Source organism: Callorhinchus milii, unplaced genomic scaffold (genome assembly GCF_018977255.1).
Source record: "Callorhinchus milii isolate IMCB2004 unplaced genomic scaffold, IMCB_Cmil_1.0 Scaffold5, whole genome shotgun sequence".
NCBI classification, from domain to species: domain Eukaryota; kingdom Metazoa; phylum Chordata; class Chondrichthyes; order Chimaeriformes; family Callorhinchidae; genus Callorhinchus; species Callorhinchus milii.
The window spans coordinates 37566136-37591308 of record NW_024704746.1 but is presented as its reverse complement, the minus strand read 5'-3'; the positions used below and the strand labels follow the sequence as shown (position 1 = coordinate 37591308).

The following is a 25173-nucleotide window of genomic DNA, read 5'->3' as shown; positions in this document are numbered from 1 at the left end:
AGAATAAATAAATCAAAACCATCTGCGCAAAGTCCACGATTAAAATGTCAAACAGTGCAATAAATTAATACCTCAGTTATGAATGATAGGTCATGCTGTAGAATAAAGTGAGAGGATGAATTAACGAGGGGGTGGGGGCGAGGTGGTGGAGGTGGGGGAAACAGCTAACTATAAGTAACCTGCTGATGAAAACAAAATATGCGATGCGAATCATTAAAGAGTAATAATTTTGCTTTGATGGGAGAATCGCAGCCAAAACGCTCCTGACGACAAAGCCCCTTTAAATGAGCAATTATCCCTTTAGCTTCGTTTGCAAAATCTGTAGAGGTTTATCAGGAAATCCAAGTGCAATTTGTTTCAAAATAAAAATCAGCACAGGGACCACTGCTTAAAATTTTTTGGACACATTCAAAAGGAACGGAAAGGGGATATGGGGAAGCGAAGCATTAGATTGTTTTTTTGCTGCTGATTTTTCTTTCAAAAAGACCGTTTCCATTTAATAACTGTCTAGTTTTCTGTTTTTCTATTGGGAAAACTGTAACATAGTCAATAAAAGTTGATGTACAACTTGAAGCAGCTATTAACTGGATAGCAATCTTCACGTTGTTGCCAGTTGACATGTAACCTTGTGAAATTATTTAGAGCACCTTTCTTAACCTCGGTTTTTTTCCCCCCCCAGTTTTGAGAGAAATGTCCTCGTTTGATGTGCTTTGTTTTAACGATCGATTGATGGCGGAAAAGCAGGTTAGATTTATAGTAAATACAGTTTGGGCTCATGTCGAGAGCGGTAATAGATGGAATTCAAGGCTGCGGTTTGAGTGAGCGATGTGTATACATCATCAAATCGCTAGTCTTTGCTCCACGACTCCATGGGTCAGAGAATAGCTTTTTCAATCAACATTGTGCCAAGTCTCAGGACTGCAGCAAATATGCTGTCAAGTTTCAGATTTGCCCACAAAAAAAGTGCCTTCGGGAATGGCCCATCCACTGAAGCATGTATGAAGCATTCCTGTTCAGAACATGATGAGCTTTTACTCACAATATTTTGAAAGGGGTGGGAATTAAGACACACAAATACCAATTTATAGTCCTGTCCAGGTAACTTTCTCTGGTTCATTAAATTGCATTTACAACTTTGACAAAGTTCACGGTTCCCTTTGGAGTTTCTCTGCTGGAGCCAAGTGGGAAAAGAACGTTTATCTAAACAAAAACATTGCGTTGGTAAAGGCTTTTTCAATATTCTTAATGACTATTATAAACCAGCTCACCTTTTTCGAGCATTTTAACTGGCAATGAGTTTCCAAGCACCTATGATACACACCGACAGACTAAAATCTTCAAATACAGGTATTTAAGCGATTTGAGACATGAAATGCGCTATATAAAATGTATAGTAAATTGTATTGTATTTACTTTTCATTTGTCTGTACAGAGATGTACGATCTTCACAACAAAAACAACAACAACAACAAAGGCAAAACAAACACGCACAAAGTAATCCTCCAAAACACAACGAAGTAAATAAAGCACTCCACAAACCGCAGACATCCCAGATACAGCAGAAATCTGATGAGGACTATAAAGGCGCAATCAACACTGTTATCGAAATATAACAGACAAGATAGCAGCGGATTTAGAACCGTGATTTGTTTTTAGAGAGAAATTAAACAAATGGGATACTTGATAAATAGACAGATAGTGACAGATAAAACGGTACTATGATAAATGAAGCAAAAAAAAGTCAAACTTGCATATCTATACACAGAGCAATTTAACAACGTCTTTCCCTTGCTGCGAGGGGTTGGCCTGTGGGTGGAGGGAACTGCTCATGGATTTGTATATTTATTAGGATAGGAGGAGGCTGCAGTCAGATGCCTGTTGCTTTTACTCTATATAGAGCAGTTTCCAGAAACCTTATCCACAACGACAATCGACAGTTTACATTTAAGTTCAAACCGATTCCCAATACAGTACAATCAGCGTCTGCTTTCTCTCAGCAAAACCATCTGATCATTTGGTGTTTAGATGATTATGGAATTTACGAGTGAGAATTTTTCGATGGCTGGTCATCAGTCGAAGGGGAATGAGTACTACATGGGAGCAGGAGAGACTCTGGAGCAAGTTATGGAAAGCATGGAGGGAGGACCGTTCTATAGCAAGAACTCTTCCAAACGCATTCAAGCCTTCATCAATATGGAAAGCAGCGAGCAACACGAGAGCGTTGGGAAAGCAACTCTTCACGGAGAAAGTGCCAATGGTAGGTTGTATCTGATCTCGGTATCAACACTAAAGTTGCTTTACGATGGGAGGGCAGCATCGGTTGTTATGCATATAAAGTTTAGCAGCAGCCTGGCTTCGCAGATACATCGCCAGGAAACCCAATCACGTTCAATAAACATTTGTGAGACTGCATTTAAGTCTGTCGGGGTCTGCAGTCTTAGTTGTTCCATTTGATGACTCGTACAAACCCTCACCGTTTAAAAGCATCGTTGCGCTTTCATACTTTGCAGCGAGTTAAGCCGTTCACCGCAGTGGGTAAATCCACAACACATATTTTTAAAGGGTTTCTTTTTTTAAGGATAACGTTGTTCTGCTTTACTTAACAGAGGGTGTGTGTAGAAGGAGTTCTTTACTCACACTTCCTTGTGCATCATGAACAGTACCAGAAATGACAAAATAGGAGAAATGTGTTATTGGGAAGCGAATGTCTGTTGAGCAAATAGAAAGCGATGCGTTACGATAACAAACCATTTATCATTGCCGTTTCGATAATCAATTGCACAGACAGTGAAGTTTAGCCAAACCTCTTTTTTCACCTTTGACACTCGGATCCGACTGCAATTAAAAACATGCTATTTCCAGCTACAAATGTTTATAAATCGCCGTGGAACGAAACGGCGCAATGTTTAAATCCTGTGCAAATGCGGATTTTCAGGGGGGGATTCAATCAACATGGGTTGGGGTGAAGTTACTGTTTATGAATAAAAGGGATTTCAGATATGTGGCAGATGCAGTTTGGAGACTAGACTTCATTCCTAAATCTCTGGATCAGATACCCTTTCAGCATCAGAGAAAGATCATTTCCTGGGAGGATTTGAGCTGAGAAATATAGTGCAAAATAGTAACCTCTGCGTTTCACACAACCCAGTAATTTCCGTGGACAGTCGAACACTTGGAACCTGGACAGTTCTTTTTGTGCTCGACATATTCATGTATGTTTTTTTTTACTACATATTGTATAGAAAAAGAGAAACCAGCCTAGCCCAGGCCAGGAAAAGATTCCCATTCGCCATTCAAAAGATTTCATGATTTATCTCCTTACCACCCCCCCAAAAAAAACGTCTGTCATATTCTGATAACACCCAAAAGACCACTGCAATCTCTCCCTTTGAACACTCTTATCGACTTGTCAATTCACAGAGCTTTTCAGGGCTTCCATTTTATGGCTAGTTTAGGGCCTGGGTGTCTAAGTAGATGGCAGATCAGATGCTGGTAGCAGACCAATCTGTTCTGGATTAACTTTAACGAGCAAAAAAACATTGAAGTTTCTTTAAAAGTGACTCGCTTTCAAAACCAATCAATGCTGCAGGTGGCCACATAACGTGCGTTTGTTTGGGGAGGGGTCGACGTCCGATTACACAGCAATTAGATTTAACTGACAAACATATTGATTTGAAAAGAAATAGTTACACAGCCTTAAAATCAGATGGCGGGACCCTGGGTATATTTGGATCCCCGATGCGGGTGCAAGTTGTTATTCAGTTATAATAATTATGCCCAAATCCCACACTATTTGTACAGTTTGCATATGAAAAAACCTCCGCATCTCCAAATCCCATTCCATCGGTCAATTTGTACAGTTAGTATCGGAAAAGGTCTCGGTTTGTTTTATAAACAAAAGCTCAACTTTGCTCCAGTTCATTTACCAAAGCATCGCTATGTACTGCTGGTTACAAATTTTCAAATCCGTCAACTGAATGATGGGCTATTTAATGTGTTTTAAGCAACAAAGTACATGGAAATTGTTAAGTTGCATTTGCTCTACAAATATAATGTTTGTGCAACTTACTTTGACCATTTTAAAAACACCAATTGATTTTTGTGAAAAAAATGTTGCGCGTTTTATAGAAATGCTTCAAGGGTGGAATACGACTTGTTCTGCAATAAGATACGAATAAAATATCTGGATGTATAAAGGTATACATGAAATGAACTATTGATTTTTATGTACAACGTAAATATGCTTTACCTAAGAGCAAGTTTCAGTCACTAAAAAGTGGCATTTTACAGCCACAATGTGATATGTGAAATATTCTGAACGAATGCAAATCAAACTTACGGGGGAGCACAATTTTTGCATTTCGTAATTTTCTTTTCAAAATCTTGAAATTGCACTCTTACGGTAAAGCTTCCTTAAAAAAAAGTGAGAAAAGGTTGCGCTTCTTTTGAAAATTTAGTGGATTTACTTGATGGACAGAAGTGGGTACCGCTGTGACATTACATTCAACACTCAGGTCCAAAAGTTATAATCGCCTTCAAGTGAATCTTTTCAGCAGTTTTCCGCACCGGACAAATACTATAAAAGCTAAGGTTCCAGGTTAGGTTAAGCAAATAATCGGATGTCATCTACTGCTATTGTTATTGCCAATATATCACATCACAACGCCTTAACAGAATCTGCTCAATAATATTGACGGAAAAGCGGGCACAACGAAATTTGTCACTAATGTAAGGGTTGGAAAATGTTGCAACAGCTTAACGTGTTTTATTCTCTTACAGTGCGATCGTATTCCTTCTGGGCTTTCCCTCCCCCCCTTAATATCAAACAGACGATTTTACTTTTCGTGTTTGCATTCATTTTTAAGGAAACTGCAGTGACTCCCCCCTTAGTCGGCATCCCCCCCCGAGATAAACCCCAATTCCCTTTAACAGCAACTTTTTTTTAAAAGAAATTCCACGATACCGTTTCAAATTTCAAATTCAAGGCAACGCCTCAAACAGATTGCCCACCCTTTCGATCCAGGTTTATTTCGATCATATCAAGATTTGCCTCCATATCACTTTTTAATTTGCCAACACACTTTAGAAGGAATCGGATCCTGAAAACTGGAGTTACAAAAAAAATGACTCTGCTGGCAGACACTGTCACCATAATCATCCTATTCAGCAAGTCTCAACTCTTGACAACATTTTATCATCATCCTGCATTTAGCTTGGGATTTGGATCCAGGGACAAACACAGGCCATGAGCGATTTAAACCTGATTCTAGTTTTATCCCACATGAAATCAACTGAACCTCTGTATCAGTTCTGTATAAGAACGCAATTGCCTTTATACTGTGATGAGGGCCTTCACAATTGAATGCCCCATTCCCGCTTGTAAGATGTTCATTGTATGTTCTATGTATGTTCATCCAATCTCTTGTCTGGTCACTGGATCTACATCACACAAAAGACATAACGGCACGAATATGATGTGCAGCAATTTTTTTTAATATAAAAGAAAGATCTTCATGCTGTGGTGATGCACAGTTATAGGTGCAGAAAAAAAACCCAGAGGTGCAGAAAAGTGCCCGTTGGAAGCGAAATACGGTATGTCCACAAATTGTGAGAGACAAGTACAGTCTCTGTACTTTCCGAAAAGGCCTCATTCTTCTTTGACTGTGGATAACTTCCTATTGTCCCCATCTGCCAACATAGAGCAATAACAATCATATCCTTGGCAAAATATTATATTTCAATAATATTCCAAATGTATTTATCAATAAAGTCATTCTCAAATAAAGAATTTCACATCGATTATATTGAAGAATATTGGGGAGGTTGTTTGACTGATGCCTATTTGGGGGGAATTAAAAACAGTTTGCCTTTGAGCGGTATGAGAACACGATAAAACTTATGCACACACGGAATCTTTCTGCCTAAGGAAAGACAAAAGCAGAGGGTTCAGAAAGCACCGTATCAGTTAAACCAAAACATTGACAAGTGTTTGGGGCAGAAGCAGTAATATTAGGGAAACACGATATTGTAAAATTCACCCCGTGCCTTGTCTCTCTTTCTGGTCTGAATTTTTTCGGCAAATATAAATTATAACTGATGTTAGACTTATTGATGGTGTTTTAGATTTCAATTCCTTCATCCATAAAATGTCCCAGAGCAGCTGCATATCTGAAATTCCAGTTTTCCTCGAACTCGTGAAGGAACAAAGGAAGAATAGAAGTACAAAGTTTGATCAGGAACACATTTTAGCATTTCATTTCACGGTTGACCTGCGTGTTCACTGACAGATTAAACATTCCAGCAAATATACCAGTTTCATGCTTACATACCGATTGTATGCGTTACTTAACTGCAACATTGGTCATTACTGGTACAGATAAAATTGCTTTCACTGTTGCCTGCACACTGATATAAAGGCAATCGTCGACATGGCAACAGGGAAAAGGCAATGATTATGCACTGATGTTACAAAACACAATAGTATAAACTGTCAGAAAAATGTTTTCAATGTTGTAAAATGCATTTGGTCTTTGCTTGTAGTTAAGAACTTGTTCCCCAAGACAAGGAATCTGTTGCTTTCCAGGTTAGAAGAGTGGAAATATAACCATCTTAGTTAATCTTGTCACTAATTTTTCATTATTATTCCCAACTGCAGTAAAGATTACTAATCAGATGGTATCTGTTCTTTCATAGCATCAGATAGTATCTATCCCTTCAACAGATAGTATCTCACTCTCCCTCTCTCATAACATCGCAGTGTATGATGTTTTCTACTTTACATGTGAAGCGCTGTAAGTCAGGTTGGGTGCATTGTAATTTGCTGCTATTAAAACTTGTACTAAACTGCAAATAGGCTCAAACGTATTTGGTTTGCAGAGACATTTTGTCATTCCAGAAAAGGTTTCATTTGCTTTTAGTATCGGTGTCAGTGGAAAGTTTGCAGGCTAAGATTTGCATTGAACTAAATATAAAAAAATCAGTCAATTAAAATTGGCTGTATCTAATTCAAATGCTTTAGTGTCCCCACTTCAAGCTAAATACCAGTTCAGTCGCTTCGACACCTACAAAACCATCAGAGGACACAGTAAACTGTTATAAAGTGTTCTGAGACGTTTCAACGTGACCTCAAGCCATACGAATCCAAATGTGTTCTTTCTTACACGCGTTGTTTCACCAATATGCAAGACACACAGGTTTAATTTCTCTTCTTACATTTAGAAGGATTGTACCGAGCTGCTTTAGGCACGTTTGATATCAGTTAATCAATTAAAAACGTTTGTGCCAGGCAGTAAAGCAGCTATAGGATGTGGTTGGCAACTTTTCTCTCTCTCTCTCTCTCTCTCTCTCTCTCGTGGGTGCATCCTGTCTCAAATATCTAACCATTTTCTTTCATGTCCAGTAAATTATGGGGTTTCCAAACCAATGGGTCAGCCTCTGTGCACGGACCTGTCAAGACCCATCGAAAACTATTGCAACATGAAGGTTTCTCCTCCCAAAGGGCTGGAGGAGAAACACGGTATGGATCAGACAGCTGACAAGAGCGACTCGAATGTCTCCAGTACAAAGAAGCGAAGGAACAGGACCACTTTCACCAGTTTACAGCTGGAGGAGCTGGAGAAGGTGTTCCAGAAAACCCACTACCCAGATGTGTATGCCCGGGAACAGCTGGCTCTGCGCACAGAGCTCACCGAGGCCAGAGTGCAGGTAAATAAACAGCTCACACACTCTGCTCGTTGAACCAGTTAAACCCCTTTATTTTTCCACAGCAATAAGGGAAATAATCCGTGCGATGGAATGGGTTCCGACCGCAACGATGAGGCGGAACTTGCGATGGGAGCAAATGCGACCCCTGAAAGCAGAACCAACTTCTTTAAATATCTTTTCTGCACATGGGAGTTTTTGGTCAGACAGTAGGAGTCTAAAATGCAAGCTTTCTAACATTGGAAATCCCAAGGAATTCCGCCCCAGAAGTAGATTGAAATGGAATAGAGATCCTACGGGTAAACGTGTCAACTTTATAGTTACCCAAAGAGTCACCATTTCCTTATTGGAGCATCTCTATATTCCAGACCAAAATCCAATGTGGAGGTCTTAAGAAAAAATACATTAAAAACTTCAACGTATAAAGTCACACGCAGAGGACTGCACATAGTTGAATAGATGTTATTCTGCTAACATATCAACATTTTTACAAACTGCACTAGATTTTTACAGAATGCCAATCATAAACACCCGCATCATTGTTTTTGTGTGATAAAGGTTTGTTTTTCTTTCGCTTAAAACAATTGCATTTATGAACTCATAGAAACTGGAACTCAGTTTTTTTTTACAAAACATAAACACATTATGTGCATTTTGAACACTTTTGCGCAGAAATATTCGTGGCATTAAAATAATATTTACACTGGGGTGACATTAACTTAAATTCAAATTATTTTCAAATTATTTGGGGCAAAGATAACCCAACAATTTAGTCACCACGTTTGACATGATATATCTATTCTATATGATAAACTTTTTTTAAACGAAATAAATAATAATTGTTCATGTCAGCCGTGGGGTCTGTTTGATCAAGTAATCATTCGAATATGAAATATATCATAGTGCGGCCTGATTCATGTACTATTCATATTATTGATACAAATTATGGTTAGAATCCTGAACAGTGTCCACCATAAAAACTGCTGTTATATGCCTCCTGGTGCTATCTCTTCCATTGCCTCTAATCTCATTCCCTATTCCTATTCTCATTCCCTATTAGAGCTTCCTGCTCTAATCGCATTCCTATATTATTGGGGAATGGTGAGTTTGATGCTGAAGGTTTGCTGTTGGTCTCAGTATACTGGAAACATGGTGTGGAAGCTTGCAATTGCACCACTTGAAATTATTTCTTGGGGCCAGTATTTTTAGGTTTGAAAATGATCTGCAACTTCCAGAAAATAGAATTCCGTGATCTAAATACATGTTTTTGGACACAAGATAAACATATTGAAAGAACAGGATATTACCGGTTTTACTTCAGTTTTAACCAAAAAGTGGATCACTCGAGCTTTTACAGAATAAAAACCAGAATACAATAGAGACAATAACACGCAGCATAATATGCAAATGGTATCGTGGATGGGCAGCATTTGTTTCCCCGCTTTTTGAATCCGTTTTTCTGAAGCAAATCCCACACTCCATAATCTTGAATGCGTTAGTGGTGGAATGCAAACTGGCATCGCAACATTCAACCCAATTGCTTTCAAGGGGCCAATATTTTGATGAATATTATTTTCGGGTTCCACTTTTCTCCACGTTTGTTTAAAACTGCAAACCTGTAAGATCTATAATTCGAAGTTCCCCGGTTACTGTTATCATAGCATTTACAACAGAATAAGTGTCCTGGTAACAATTAGCAAAAATATCACTCTCCTGCCTTACACTGGCACGTAGTAGAGAGTCAACAGTATGTCTCTCCTGACATCTTTACAAGTGCTACCATTCTAAGTGATAAACGTTGCTATTAGGATCTGAATAAACAAAGATAGTCAGAAGTGCTCGACTGATGGGTGAAGCACAATGTGGCGGTTCTACTAAACTTTATATAATGTTCAAATATACTCTCGTTTGCATCAGATGAGTCAACCAGTTACTGGCCCTTTGTACTGTTAAGCAAGTAATATTCCACTCATTATCAGTCTATGCAGATGTATTACACATTCCCCATGCTCTGAACCATTCTGTGGTTCTTGTTTGCGTGAATGCAGTTAATCCATGAATAAATCGGTAGGCGTGTGTAATAAATGTTATTTTATGACAGTGCTTGTCATGGTCTAAAGTGAAATTAATCGCTAAAATATGCTGACCTGGAAACCCCCACATTCTTCGCTCAATATACAGGTGTTCCCAAGTTAATTCTTTCAATGATGCATATATATTGTCAGTAACGCATTCATTTTGTTTGTTTGAGCTGGAAATTGTCTTTCCACTGCTTACACTTTATCATCTCCATTCCATACAACTGGTTCTGCAAACGCATCAGTGATTGATTATCCTTTCAATGTTCAAAGGTAGGTAAATGATTGGATACTTGCAAAGGCTCCCACTAAACCATTGAATAGTTGTTCAGATTAATAACGAACATTTTAAAATGGAAATACATTTTTATAGAATAAATGTGAACATGTACAAGGTTTAAAAACATTATTGTTCTGTTTTCTGCTTTTATTTGGTTTGCACCTGCAGAATGCACAATCTTTACTCTCTGCAGTAAACTCTGGGAAGCACTTTGAGTTGTTTCAATGCAAGGATTATTAATATCTTATCAAAGAATGTTTAAACCCAAGAGGAGGCCATTCAGCCTGCTATGCCTGTGCCAGCTTTCTGAAAGTAGTGTCTATAGCTCTCTTTGTCAATTCTCTTATAAATAATGCAGGAATGGAGTCAAGAACAAGCAATCATGTTTGTCTGGTTCAGATTAATTGTCAAAACTGAGAAATATACAGAGGAAATGATCGATAATGTGGAAGCAGTAAATTCTTGCTTAAAGAATGAACCTGGAGCTGTGTCAGCTCCTGTGACTACAAACTAGGTGAGATTTAAGGTAGTGCCATCTTAGATAATTCACCAGCTCTTTGGGAACCTGGATTGAGATGGTTTCTCTGAGCACAGATTGTTCAAGTGCATGAAATTCATTTATAGTAGAGTTACAACAACATATTGATGAATACCTTTAGTAATCAATCACTAGCTGCCTATTCAGAAACATGTTTTATTTCTGTGTAGGTTTGGTTTCAAAACAGAAGAGCAAAATGGAGAAAGAGGGAGCGTTATGGACAATTACAACAAGCCAGGAGCCACTTTGCAACCTCTTATGATGTTTCTCTTTTACCCAGGACAGAGAGTTACTCACAGGTAGGTGGATAATCACACAAATGAGTATGTAGCTGGTAGATGTAGACTACCATACATCGAGAAGTGGCTTGGTTGCATAGCTAGTGAGCAACAGCAACAATAAATTACATTTGTATAGTGCCTTTCATGTCAGGAGGATGTCCAGAGTAAGGGGATAAAATGAAAAGGAATAAAAGCAGATTGTCTCTATATTGCAGTTATCAAAACAAAATGAAATACAGTATACGTTCAGTCTGGATACAGATATATGAAGAATATCAAACAAGTTTCCCTATAATGTAAGTTCCCCTGTGACGTAGGAGATGTGGTTATGTATGGCTCGTTGCTGACCTCCCGTCCTATGTTATTTAATGGATATTAGATCACATCCATGGACTCATGAGAGAGGTTTGAATGAGGAAGGCCCAATTGCCCATTGTTATCATTCTTCCAGAATACCCACCCCACCACCTTCCCACTACAGCGTCAAGCTGTTCATCTGGTATCATTTGGCAAATGTAGTTATGAAAGTTATATTATTCATGAGATATAATCAACTGGACTAAATTACAATTAATGCAATTGACGCCTTCCTCTGCTTCACACAACCTAAAAATGTTTCACACTGAACAAAGCTTGTTTTCTTATCATGTGATTCATATGCTCCTCAGCAAACAGATGAGCATCTCATGCAGTGCTTGCAGAGATGCACATTAATCTCAACATTTATTGATAATGTGATAACAATGCTGCCTAGCATTCTTTCTATGTTCGAGGCATCCGATTTTGGTCTGTCATTTCTAATATCTGCAAAAGGAAAGGTGAAGTTGCAGATACACATCAATTTACATTTAGTTCTATAAAACTAAACTGTTCAGGATTGAGAACCAAATGCACAAAATCAATTTCCAGTTCTTGTTAAATGGAATCCTTCTAAGCAAAACTCTTCATATAATTAAAATGTTTCGTCAGTACAATGTTTCCATCTCCACTGTGATTCTTATGCAGCTTAAAAGATTTCAACTGCAATGGGATAGAGGAATGAATTCCTGAAAGCTGTGGTTTCTACAGGGTTTTCAATAAACTGTTGGCTTTATTGTTGGCAAATGATGCTGTAAATGGTTTACTGTAACATGTTGAAGTGAAATATTTGAGAAATGCAATGATTTGATATTGAGATAGCATCAGTATTTTGATAGAATAACTAGATAGAGAATGGATGGATTTATGCACTTGTCTCTCTTTTTTTCAGCTGCAGAACAGTTTGTGGGCAGGAAATAACTCCACAGCCTCATCGGTTTCATCTTGTGTTTTACCACGCGAAACATCTCCCTGTATGACGCCCTATCCACACTCTCACAGAAATGGCAGTGCCTACATGGGGATGTCTAATCATCAAAATCAGTTCAGTCAAGTTGCTCTGAACAACCTCTTCAATGACTCTGCACATTCGGGCTCACCCGACGGACATGCATTTGAGGCGAGGCCCGAGTGCGAACGGAGATCATCAAGTATCGCTGTTCTTCGAATGAAAGCCAAGGAACACACTGCTAACATATCTTGGGCCATGTAATTGGAGCTCAGTGAAAACATGAGACAAACCATCCGTCGACATTGTTCCTGTGCCTTGTTTTGGGGGAAAATAAGCTGCTACATACACCTGCAAACAGAAAATCATCATAACCACATGGATGAGAGTAATGTGCAGGTCATTTTGTGCTTGGCAACTTTGTTTAGAATAGAGAGAACCCAGAACTGAAACTCCTCAACAGAAATGGATTCTTAAATAGGATACTGTACATCATGTCTTGGTGCCTTGGATTAGAATTTTTTCAGAAACTAGACAATGTCTGCCCCTGTAAGTATGGGAATGCGTCACCATCTCCCAATTCTGTTCCGACCATTCCCATTCCCTACTCGAGGTAATCCAAACCTTGCCTTCGATCTGCCCACAATACTGAGACTGCCCTGGTTAAAGTCACTTATGACATCCTATCTGTCGGTAATTGGGGTTTGCTGTCCTTTTTGATCTCTGTTGCCTTTGACACAACCGATTGCTCCATTTTCTTTCATAATTTCCCCTCTGTGGCTTTGCACACTCATGTTTCCACTCTTATCTGTCCCAATGTCTTCAGTATATTTTCTCTATCCTTGGTCCTCTCCTATTTCCTATAAACTTCCCTAGTAGACATCTGCAAACATTGGAATATTTTCCACATGTGTGCCACTGACATCCAACCCTACTTCTCTGCTTGTACGTTTGATTCCAGGACTATTTGCTGTTCTGATTGATTACCTGTCAGACATCAAGTCCTAGGTGACTCTTAAGTTCTTTCATCTGAAAATCAACAAAACTTGAACAGTCTTGTTCAACTCTCACCCATGTCTTCTTGCATCTTGTTCCGACTCTATCAAGGTCCCTAACCGTTTGTTCCAGCTTGCTGAGCTCGTGTGTAAAGTTGGCTTTCTGCTTGACCACCAGCTCAGCCTCAAATCCCACTTGTTTCAATCTCTGGAACATCTCACCCCTCTGATGTAAAAACCTTATCACCTCAATTTTCTCTTTCTCCAATGCTCTCCTCCCCGATCTGCCTGCTAATCTAGACTTCGCATAAACTTCAGCTCATTCAAAACTGCAGCCCAAATACTCTCATACATTACAACAGCAACAGCAAAATTATATTTGTATAGCACAGTTCACGTCGGGAGGATGTCCCAAGGGGCTGGACAATCAGTGTTTAGGACCCAAGAATTCTTACAATCATCATAACCAGGCACCATTGGCTCTCAGTATCCCAGCAGACTATTGCTCGGTCGTTCCTGCCTGGCTCCATCCCACAATCAGTGGCGTTTACCGTGCCTTCGGTCATCATCTTTAAATTCTCTTCCCATCATTTCCGTACATCACTTCATACTATATAGGTGCAAATTATTGGTAGTTTTGTTGTTACAAGAGGTTGATCTGACAGCAAAGATAACAGTTCACTGGTTATATGATCCGAATAACAATAGTCTCAGTACATTGCAACCCACAGGAAGGCCCTGAACAACACAATTTGTCAATATAAGACTGGAAGCAATGCGAATAACCAATTCCCACACAGACACTTTCATCTCAAAGTTAAATTACAAACTCCATATCACACGACCTTATGATCAGTTGTGCGATATATCTTCAAGAGTCTATTGTTTCGCTAGTCAAATGAAAAAAAAACTTTTTTTACACTAATGAGATGCCATAGTGTATGTTAATTGATTGATACTTGGAACTGTCTAATATAATACAAGAATCAACAAATGTTTAAAGCTATCAAATAAAATTCCTCACTTTACAATAAAACAGTCAGTAACAGAAAAGCCCAGCAGTTCTAAATGCTGGTCTGATTTTAAACATAGTGCTTATCAGAGTCTTATCAGAGAAATATAGATTGTAAGAAATGTTTGGATTTTACATGTCGTAGGTCTACGATTCCATCAAAATCAGTCATATGAAATAGCACAATGTAGAAGGCTTTGTGCATATACAGCAGTGTTTGAAATGACATCAAGGACAGATTGATTCTGGACGCCTGTGTTTGAAGCCAACATGTGACTGAGGTCCAAACCAATGGTTCACTTTACCTGGTCAGCAGCAAATGTACTATCCGAGTTCAGGCAATGATTTTCGGAGCTGTAAGGTTCTATCTTGCTTCAAGGCTACAGTAAGTAAGTGTAAGGAAATTAATTTTAATTTTTTTTAACTCTTTTTATACGTCTGTGTTCAGCACCCAACTGTAGAACTGCAATTGAAATTAAAATGAATATAAAATGAGTAAATAATTGAGCTTTACCTAGGTACAAGTATCCCCCTGGTTTTATCTCCTCTGACATTTCAATATCTAGAAATCTGAATACAGAAATGACTGTTCTCACCAGCTTCAGAACAAAACTCAAGTGTTGACGAGATTATTCACAGTGGTTTGTAAAAGCTATATATGAGAACCAACACTAGTGATATCAGTTGGTGACTACTTGACCTTTCTTAATTATTGCATCCATTCCAGCATTGTTTCACACTTTGCAATGATATACATCAACAGTGCAGTCTAGTAGATTAAAATAATTTACTCATCTTTAATGTAAAGCAAGAGAACATAACAGATCCTGTCATACATTATAATGCAATAGTGATATGACAAATGCACCAACTTTAAAATAAATACTGATATTTAGTTAGATTTACAATAAAACATTATAGCAATATTCATCAATATTGGCAAAATCAATGACAGGGCAGCACACAGTAACAGCTCATTCAATTTCACAGATTGATACCTAGCGACACAAAACCATATATTAAAAAGTGATATTTTATTCCTTGTTCCTACATGGAATCTACATAGTATTGATCGAGTCAAACTAGGAACAATTTTTCTTGGAAGCTAATGAAAATGAAACTGAGCTTTCAATAGAGTACGTACTGGGTACATTAGTTTTACATTGTGGTGCGGTTCCTTTGGAAGCAGTGTGCGTGAGGGTTTGTTGGTGAACCTTAGGGATTTTCCTACAGCAATGAGGACTGGGTTTAAGCCACAGTGAAAAGTAATCTGACTAGAACAGAACAGTGGACAGAGTGATCAGTCGGGTCAGGAATAAAAGATGCTTCAGATCATGAGAAGGCATGTTACACATTATTTTGCGAGATGGAGGGGGAGGTGCAGAATTTTAGCACTGGGGAACAAGAAATTAATTCCATTTGAGAGCTCATTATCAGCAGTGAACAGTCCCAGATAAAAATGATACAAGATGATGCAGGATAAAGCCTTACACAGACTAAAGTTCTGGCCAGTGTCTCAGATCGTGCCCTTGGTGAGTTGGTTATTAATGGGGAATCTGATTAGTGTATGACATTACTGACCAGAATTTCAGCCTAAGTATGCGTGAATCATCAACGTCACAGAATATTGCTAACTACACCTGCTACATCTGTTCATTTCCTAAACCAGGCAATGTTGCGATTTCTCTGAGTGAGAGTAAATTTAATCTGAGTGTTGAATTTTAAGCGCTCCGAGATGCCGTCCGGTACGAAGGGTGCTATATAAATGCAAGTTGTTGTTGAATCGCAAGCAGTTTTGTGCTTCACATTCCATGCTCAACATAAATTCCATTGAGACTGCTCCTACTTGCTTCATGCAGGGCCATTGCTGCATCAGAATGAGAGAGAGAGAGACTGGAAACTTTCATCCCATTAGCCTGGAAATGATTCTGCATCAAGCACACGACTGGAGAAGAAAATACAGTGTGTCCCATTCGCTCTTATAATTGCTGCCTATCTACAACCAGTATCTATGCATTTTATACCAAGTCGAGTTGGAAGTGAGCGGAGTCTCAGTTTTGAACAAAACTAAGCGGGACAATATTGATGAATCTATAAGACAGTCAAATATGAACAAGACTTCCTTTTATTTGTTTTTTTTATTTTTAAAGCAGGAAAGCTTAGTTTGTCACTTTCTACTTTATTTTCATGCCTGAAAAGTGATATTGGAACAATGTCCAAAATAAACACGTCATCCTCTTATCTGGAGGTGTGATTAGTTTCTTTGTCTACAAATGATTAAGAATTATTTTAACTGCCGAGCCCAGAAAAAGTTTCTCATGTCCCGTGGCCTTGCAATTCCTCGTGACAGTCTTTGAAACAAGGCAGCAGTAGTAAGATTTCTATTGCCCACTCAGCCTAAACGTTAACATCGATGTTGTACAGTAATCCACAGCTACCGCTAAAACATCTGACCACTACTGTATTTGGTCAAAGGTTTCTACTGTTTTGATCATGTTATATGGTCACTTTTAAATGGGTAATAAGAAATCATAGTGCAATCATTTGACCACAGATATCTTTTCATCGCGTTCGCCTATGAAAAAAAGCAGTTACTAGACAGTAAATCCTGTGCAGCGCTTTATACAACCTAATGTCCTTAAAGGTGCTATACCAAATGCAAGGATTATCATCAATTTATAAATGTAAACAAATGTAGTCAGGATTCCATCAATTCAAAATAGCCATTGTTTGGAACGGAGCAAACTACTTTAAAGCCACTTGGATACTTTCCAAGTGTAATGTTAATTTACTTAATATTGTTTCTATGAATACATTGTTTATTCAGAGATATTTAGAGATTTAGAGATCCTTTATAGTTGATCATGTTATCTGGGCTGGCACTCCAATGCAGTGCTAGTGGTGCGCTGTAGTGTTAAAAAGCTATATCCTTCGGTCTAATCTGCCAGTTCAGATGGATGTTAAAGATCCCATGGCACTATTTGAAAAGAATATGGAGATTCTCCTGGTGTTATAGCCAACAATCCTCCCCCCGCACCCCTAGCCAAATGTGTTCATTCACTTCATGGCTGTTTGCAGGACATTGCAGTGCACAAACTAGCTCCCCTTTCACTCAGAAATACACACCTACTACACCTCTCAGTAAACATCCTGTGAAGCTCTTTGAAATTATGTGATAAGGCATTAAACCAAATGCAAATATATATGATTGGCAGTAGTAATATTAGATGAAAGAGACGAAAATAATGATAGTACTTCTCGCAGGTTTTTTGTTTTGTCTCCCCCTTCAATTTTTCTTCCCTCCGCTCAAGCTGCTCTCTCAAAATAAGTTATAGTTCCATGGGCACCAGCAATCCAGAGTCTCAGACAATGTGTGAGAGGCTGAACAGGGAGTGTTGGTTGTTTGGGTTGGGGGAAGAGAGCTTAACAGCTGAGTCTCACCCAATGTTCACACTGCAGTGCTCCCAGCAGGAGTCACTAGATAGTGATTAGGAGTGAACATTAGCTGATTTAATCCCCACCCCCCCCCCCCATCACCCCCTTACACCCCGCCTGCTCACCCTTCCCCAGCCTAAGTGAGCTGATTCTAGTTACAGAGCCTCAAATGCTACTGGGAATGAACCCAGAAGCTGGGCTCAGCTTTGCGGAAAACAATTGGTATTTTTAACACCTTCTGAGGTTTGTTACACTGTTACAAAGATCCTGGAAACAATATTGACAAAAACTGCACAATTGCATAAAGTAGGAGTTTCATTCAGTCAGTGCTATGATTTGTGCCCACACCCATCCCCCCATGCAAAAAATGTGATGGGAGTCAGATGAAGCCATCTTCAATTTAATGTAAAGAAGTGCAGAATGCAGCTCACAATATATATCAACCTGGCCATCAGTTGCCCTTTAAACAGCCTTTCCCAAACAGATGTAGCTTGATTCCTCCACAGAACTTACAGAGATGGATGGTCTCTTACAGCACTTACAAGTGAAAGAAAACATTTCTTCTTTACTATAACAGATGAGATACATCATTATAGGAATGGATTTGACCTTGTCAAACAGACTAAAGCAATTAATAAATGATCCCCTCTTGGGGCTGCCGCTGCTGCCACTGAGTAATGAGTTGTGAGTGCTCTCACCGCGTCTGTCGCTACCTTACAATAACTTCACTGAGTGGAAGGCTCAGTAGCTTACAATCCATCATACTCTGGCAGGCATAGAGCGGGTACCTCTTGTCTACCAGCTGGGTCATGTCAAGAGACAACCCCACGCAGTTGCCATCCTTAAAGATTGGGCACTTGATCCAAGGGTCAGAGGGCAAACATCTCTCACCTGGGATAGCCAAAGAAAATGTAGGAGTAAAGGCTTTTGTTTTAAGAATAATACTCCTTTTTACAAAATGAAGGGTATGCGGCCACTCAGAATTATCAGAAGATTTGAAAGCATCAAAGTGTGATTTTCACTAAAAGGCATAAGTCGTGTATTTACTTTGACTTAAAGTGACATAGTTTCTACTTATGTTTAATGACTGAACACACACAACAGCAAAATACACATAGGGCAACTATAATAGGGATATATTTACAATCCTAATGGTTTTCTTCACAAAATGAAATAGTTGTAGCATTTTAATTAAACAGTATACATTTGGACATTTCAAAGGATTATCAGCAGTCTAGGCAACAAGCTTGTCTTTGGTGTCTGTTTCACCAATGTTTGTTTTTCAGACATGTTGGATTTTCTTTTCATTCCTTATCTAAACAGCAACGCAAAAGACTGTTTGCAGATGTCCACTGCCCTTGGCTGGCTGTGACAAGATATGAATGCTTGGAAGGAGCTCCACTGTACAGTCAAAGTTAAGGCTGTACAAGCAGATTTCAAAGTTTCTAGATCTTTAACAAACATAATATAATCCACTTAATGCAAAACATTTTCAATTATTTTGTCTCAAGTTGTTCATAATAATACTAATAATCTTTGCATTTGATATCGCGTCTTATCATGTCTTCAAGAAGTTTCAAAGCGCTTCACAGAATATTGTATAAAGTAAATTGACTGTATACCCTGTTGTGACTTTTAAATAAATCCTGTTTGAAATCTTGAACAATAAAATAAACAATAAGAAACAAAGCTAAAATTCCAAAAAATGTCAATCAAATGCTATAATACAACGTTATTAACGTGGCTATGCTAGCGAAAGGTGAGTTAAGGGGTTCTTTTTTCCACTCAGAGTTGTTGGGATATGGAATGCCCTGCCAAGTAAGGTCCATCGAGGATTTCAAGAGCAAAGTAGACATTGCCAGCCGTGAACAATCACGCTAGATTTTGGAAGCAGAAATTCTGAAAGTTGTGCCAGGACAGATAGTGCTAATATTTTTGGCTTAAATTTAGCCCAAGTCCTGCTGAGGACTTGTGCAAACCATCCAGATCTGATTCAGGTGGTTGCTGACATTTCCACCATCTAAGTGTTGACAGATAGAAGCAGAAATCTAAAAACAGAGTTCATTGGGAGCAGAAAATGAATTAAGCACAGAGATTTTCTATTGGCAGCAATTACCTTGTTTTTCTGCTCCTTTCCAATGGTAGTATGCAGTCTATTCACTTTACAGTATATTCTGTGAAACGTTTTGAGACGTGATAAGGTGCTATATCAAATGAAAGGATTATTATTATATTATTATCGATAGAATAGGGTATTTTATTTGTGCTGAAAGCATCTCCTACTTGAATTTTTACAATATTTTCCTTTAAGTTCAAAACATACAGATTTTCAAACACTATATCAGCAGATTATAAATAAACAAATCGACAGTTCATTTAATGCAACACAAGATAATTATAATTCTTGCATTTGAATATAACACATTTCAAGTGATGAGGAAGTCTCAAAGCGCTTCACAGAATTTATTGTAAAGTGCAATGACTATATTATGTAGGCAAAGTAAGGAGGGTTTTTGTTTTCAGCACTGGTCAGGGAAATAACATTTTTGAATTAATAAGCTTTCCATGATCTTAAATGGTTTGAAAGTTTAAAGTCTGGACAGCTAAATTGCAATGCCATTCTTTAGTTGGTAACAGGAAGTGATTTACATTTAGAAAAATAAGTGAAACCAAAACAAATTGTAGTATTTGGTTTATACATCTTCCATGATACGATATATTGTATATATCTCTACCATCCTCTGAGAAATCCTTCTATCTGCTTTTATAATTAAAGTAAATAAATGGAGTATCTGACTCCACACAGTGCAAAGTTGTGCTTTGGTATTGGTTTCCAACTGCATTGCATTTGGCATTGAATCCAGCGTGCACATTTCACTTAGATTTGTACAGTGGGCCAACATTTCTGAGCTATAATATGAATTCCCTGTTTCAATAAAGATTTCAGAATCATTGCTGAATTCTCCTCCTCCAAGAAAAAGTTCCTTTAACTTCGAGCTGATGAGTAATAAGTGCCTGACATCCCACGGGAGCAACCCGAGTGCAGTAATATGAGCCTATATGTAAGACCAAGTATAAACAGACTTGTCAGATTAAAGGGATACTACTTAAAGGAATCAGCAAAAAAGAAAAATGATAAACCAAATATGCTTCCCTGTTGACTTTGGCAAGGACATATCCATTACAGCATAAAAGGGGATAAAAAAGACTTTATTACAAGTCTTTCAAAATTTGATGGAAAGTGTCAAAATAATCAAGATTACCAAATGCAAAATGCAATAAATCTATGATGAACTTTGAAAGTGGAAGATCTGGGTGCAAATTCAGATTTCTAGCAGTTTTTTTTTGCAATTCCAAATGTTTCAGTAGGATTCTGGGGAACATAAACCACTGCTGGAGTAGATTTAATACTTTTTATTTGTTTGCATGTGGCAACGGGCTGCTGCAGGGAAATCCCATTATAACACAGTCATCTGCGTCCAATCTCTCAAGCTCTGTGTTATAAAGTACTAAGAAAAAAATAGCTGACTTCCAGGTTGTCAGGTTGCCATTGACTTCATTTTGTGAGGCCTGCGCACACAGCTAGGTAAAAAACGTGCCGTTGTCGTCACTTTCTTCATCGTGTGATTTTAGTGGTGCCTACAGCACAGAGAATGATACCAGGGATATTTCCTACACGTAGCATGTATGTGCAACACCCAAGCAGTCATATCAGGAACTTTCTTGCACACAATGCCTATACACACACAACGAGCAGAAAGTGACATCAATGACAACCTGGAGTTTTTTTTAAAAAAAGTAGAAGGATTCATCTGCCCTCAAAGAAAACGGTGGGGAGGTGGGCAGTCTAATAGGGTTGCCCTATACTTCACATATTTGCAAGAGTCAGATCACATTATGCATTGGTAAAATAAATATTTGCAATGCTGGAGCGAGCATTGCATTTTGATTGTGTGAGTCAGTAATAGGCGCAGTAATGTAGAACAGTTGTGAGGCTCAGACAAACACTCAGAGACTTTCTTAGTCAAAGGGACCCCATCAAAATGTAATTGTCCGCATCTGGGCTAAAGAATAGGATTAGGTATCATGGTGTAATAATATCTGCATAACTAGAAATATAACCGGCAAGTATGAACTTTGCTGAGCTTTAGAATGAAATCTTCTCAGGAATACTTTCCAACCCATGAAATTCAAATATCCTCTCTTGTGTTGATGTTAAACAATATGTGAATTTTTTTTATGTGGAAAAAAACACAATATATTTTGTCCACTCTTGTCTGTATTAGGTTCCTGTGACCCCAAGTCCTCCCTTTGCCATACGGAGCTGCAGTTTGCTGCAGTTAATACTGTTCTGTTCCAACTAGGAGCAGAGCGAGAGTTTGTGTGAATGATTTGATGATAAAGCAAGCCATCATTTTTTAATAAAAATTATAATTTGCACTTATATAGTGCCTTCTATGCAAAACAAATGACTTGAAGCACTTTATGAAATATAATTGATCAGAAGTGAAACTATGCATAACCTAGCTTTACAAATTTAGAAATACAGGTGTCAGCCTAGCTCGATTAATGGTACTCTCACCTCCAAGTCAGAAGGATGTGGATTCAAACCCCATATTGGGACTTTGAACTCTCACAGTCTAGTTTGACAATCTAGTACAGTGGTGCAGGTGTGTTACATTGTTGGAGACACTGTCTTCAGATGAGAGGTTAAATCAAGATTCTATCTGCCTGTTCAAGTTGTACTATTTGAAAAGTGTAAGGAGTTTCTCTCAGTGTACAGTCCAACAATTCCAGATAAAATTGGTCATTCACTTGTTTGTGGGTCATTATTGTATGTAAATTAGTTGCCGCGATTGCACACAAAGACAGTCACTGCACTCCACAGCAAATTCCTTGAAGGGCATTGAAACACCCACCTGACCAAATTTGTATTATTACTGTTGGTGAGAAATATTGGGAAATTGAAAGAAATACAAAATGAATTACAGATGTTGCATTAAAACGTAAGATAAAAAAATGTGATTATTTCCATACTCTTCTTCCTGTATTCTCTCACCCATCTGTACATGTGTGAGGAAAGCTCAAAGAGCAGGGAAAACTATATGAGGAAAACTTAAAGATGGCGCAGGAGAAAATAGCAGGATGACCCAGAAGATTGTCTATTTCTGATCGTGGAGCAATATAAATGGAACAAGTTCAGATCCAGTTGTTTGTGGGTGGTTACAGTGTGCAGCCAGCATTGGTCCGAAGCAGTCTTTGAGCTGCAACAATGTGAGATGAACGTCATAATTGCAGTGTAACCAAGGCTAACGCATGGCAGTTTAATGGTGTGAGGCCACCTGGAGGAAATATTATCCCATCATGGTATTCAGTTTCACACTCATTATTGAAGGAGCTTTGATGGGCAGAAAGACCGTTTGCACAATCTTGACATTTCTGAAATGTTTTAAAATAATAATAATAATCCTTGGATTTGATATAGCACCTTATCACATCTTCAAGACGTCTCAAGGCGCTTCACAGAACATACTATCAAGTTAATTGACTGTAAATTTTGTGGGCAATATTATGCTTCTATAAAAGATTTCTCTCCTTTTTAAAACCGCCAGGAGCTGCAGACCAGTGGGCAGACTCTTCAGAAGCATCTGAGTGTGCATGAGTTGAGTGCAAGATAGAAGAGTAGAATATCTAAATAATAAATGGAAGTATTTATTAAATAAATAAAAACCCTTGTGTGTTACTGCGTCATTCACATTGGGAGAATGTGTCAAAGTGCTTCACAATATTTACTGTAATGTGCAGTGAACCCATTTGCACACAGTCATTTCCCACAAACAACCACAAACCACAAACAATAATAAATTGGTCATTTTCAATCTACGACTGTTTGTGGGACATTGCTGTGCGCAATTGGCTGCCGCGTTCGCCCACAAATATGCAGTCAATTCACTTTACAGTATACTCTGTGAAGCGCTTTGGGACGTCCTCCTGATGTGAAAAGCGCTATATCAAATGCAAGGATTAAAGGTCAGTAAGAATTTTTGAGTATCATTTTTGAGCTGGGGCTGTGAATCATGGTGATGCCGGCAGCCAAGCTCAGTACTAGGCATTGTATCTTAAGACTGTTTCTGGCAGTGAGTTGGTGTAATTTTTTAATAATAAAATTCCTTACGTTTGATTCAGCACATTGTCAAGACATTTCAAAGCCTTTCCCAGCATTTTGAGATGAGCAATGCACAGATAAAGTGGTATGACTCTATATTTTGTGGGCATATTTTGGTCATGAGTTGGTGTGAATTTTGCAGTAAAGTGCTGTGAAGTTTTCACAAGCAATCCCAGCCATCCTTCTGTTTTCCATTGCATTTATAATAAGAAGAATAAGAAGATTCCTTGCATTTGATATAGTGCCTTATCACATTTTGAGACATCACAAAGTGCATCACAGAATATTCTGTAGAGTGAATTGACTGTACATTTTGTGGGAGAAACGCGGCAACCAATTGCACACACCAGTGTCCCACAAACAGTTGTGGATTGAAGTGACCATTTTTTTTTAAGGAATTACTACCCCAGGAAAATTGATCTGCCAATCAACTAACAACCTACTTCATATTTACTTCTCAGAAAACAGGCATGTGGAGTAAGGAAACTTGCCCAACATTTCACCCTGCCGGGAATCGAACTTAGGTCTCTCAATTGCGAGGCGAGTGCTCTAACCACTGAGCTACAGAACTCCACATTTTCCCACATGTTCTGCACATGCTATAAGAGATATTGGCAACCTCTGAATTGTACTTCTATCAATTGCTCTACACAGACCCTGATGAAAGCTAATGGTATCATGAGCTTCTGCCTTCACCCCTTCATTCATTCCATTCACTTTTCTGTTTGTTGCTTTGCTAAGGCAATATTTAAAGTTTATTAGACATTGTTTTGAAATTTATTGCCCTGTTTATTGTCCTCTGCAGATCACATTGACTAACGCACCATGCTAATATTCCTTGTGGCGTGCATTTTTATTCTCATGATTTGTGACTCCTCTTATTGAATATGGAACATTGTCATCAAGGTGCCTTTGAAAGTTTTTACAATGACCAGGTTCCACACAAGAAAGTGCAGCAACGGCTATATTTTTAAAACAACAACAACAACAACAACAAGATTGCATTTATAGAGCACCTTTCACGTCGGGAGGACGTCCCAAGGCACTGGACAGTTGGGTCGGGACCCAAGCAGGGGGGAAATGGGCAGGGTGAGGGGAGGGAAGGGAGGAAATATACAAATAGAAAAAGAGAATATATAAACACTAAACACTGTAAAAGTGATATCTCCAGGTCATTGGGTTTCTGGTAACATCAGGCCGGGTTTCCAGCCCTGATCAGCCAGCTGGTTATACATATGTGTGCATGCACTGGAAATGCGAATTGTACTTCACTTCCAGTACAGTGAGAGCCCACAACCCAACCACTCCATAAACAAGTCATTTTTAGAAGAGTAGGACTGTATGTAACCCAGAGTGATTACCAGAGTAATATATCAGCAAA

The 25173-nt window shown here is 38.6% G+C and overlaps 1 protein-coding gene across 1 annotated transcript; it reads left to right on the top strand.

The window, feature by feature from the left end:
* The first annotated feature begins 1973 nt into the window (after nt 1-1973).
* alx1 (ALX homeobox 1) lies at nt 1974-12639 on the top strand. The gene is made up of 4 exons (XM_007903776.2): nt 1974-2257; nt 7400-7704; nt 10768-10896; nt 12128-12639. Exons 1-4 carry the CDS (start codon nt 2026-2028, stop codon nt 12446-12448), a joined length of 987 nt encoding a protein of 328 aa, XP_007901967.1. The 5' UTR covers nt 1974-2025; the 3' UTR covers nt 12449-12639.
* The last annotated feature ends 12534 nt before the right edge of the window (nt 12640-25173 follow it).

Excerpts from the sequence above, each read along its gene's own strand:
- alx1 (XM_007903776.2), top strand. The coding sequence starts at position 2,026 with ATGATTATGGAATTTACGAGTGAGAATTTTTCGATGGCTGGTCATCAG. Across the intron at positions 2,258-7,399 it reads TCACGGAGAAAGTGCCAATG|TAAATTATGGGGTTTCCAAA; the intron begins GTAGGTTGTATC and ends TTTCATGTCCAG. Across the intron at positions 7,705-10,767 it reads TCACCGAGGCCAGAGTGCAG|GTTTGGTTTCAAAACAGAAG; the intron begins GTAAATAAACAG and ends ATTTCTGTGTAG.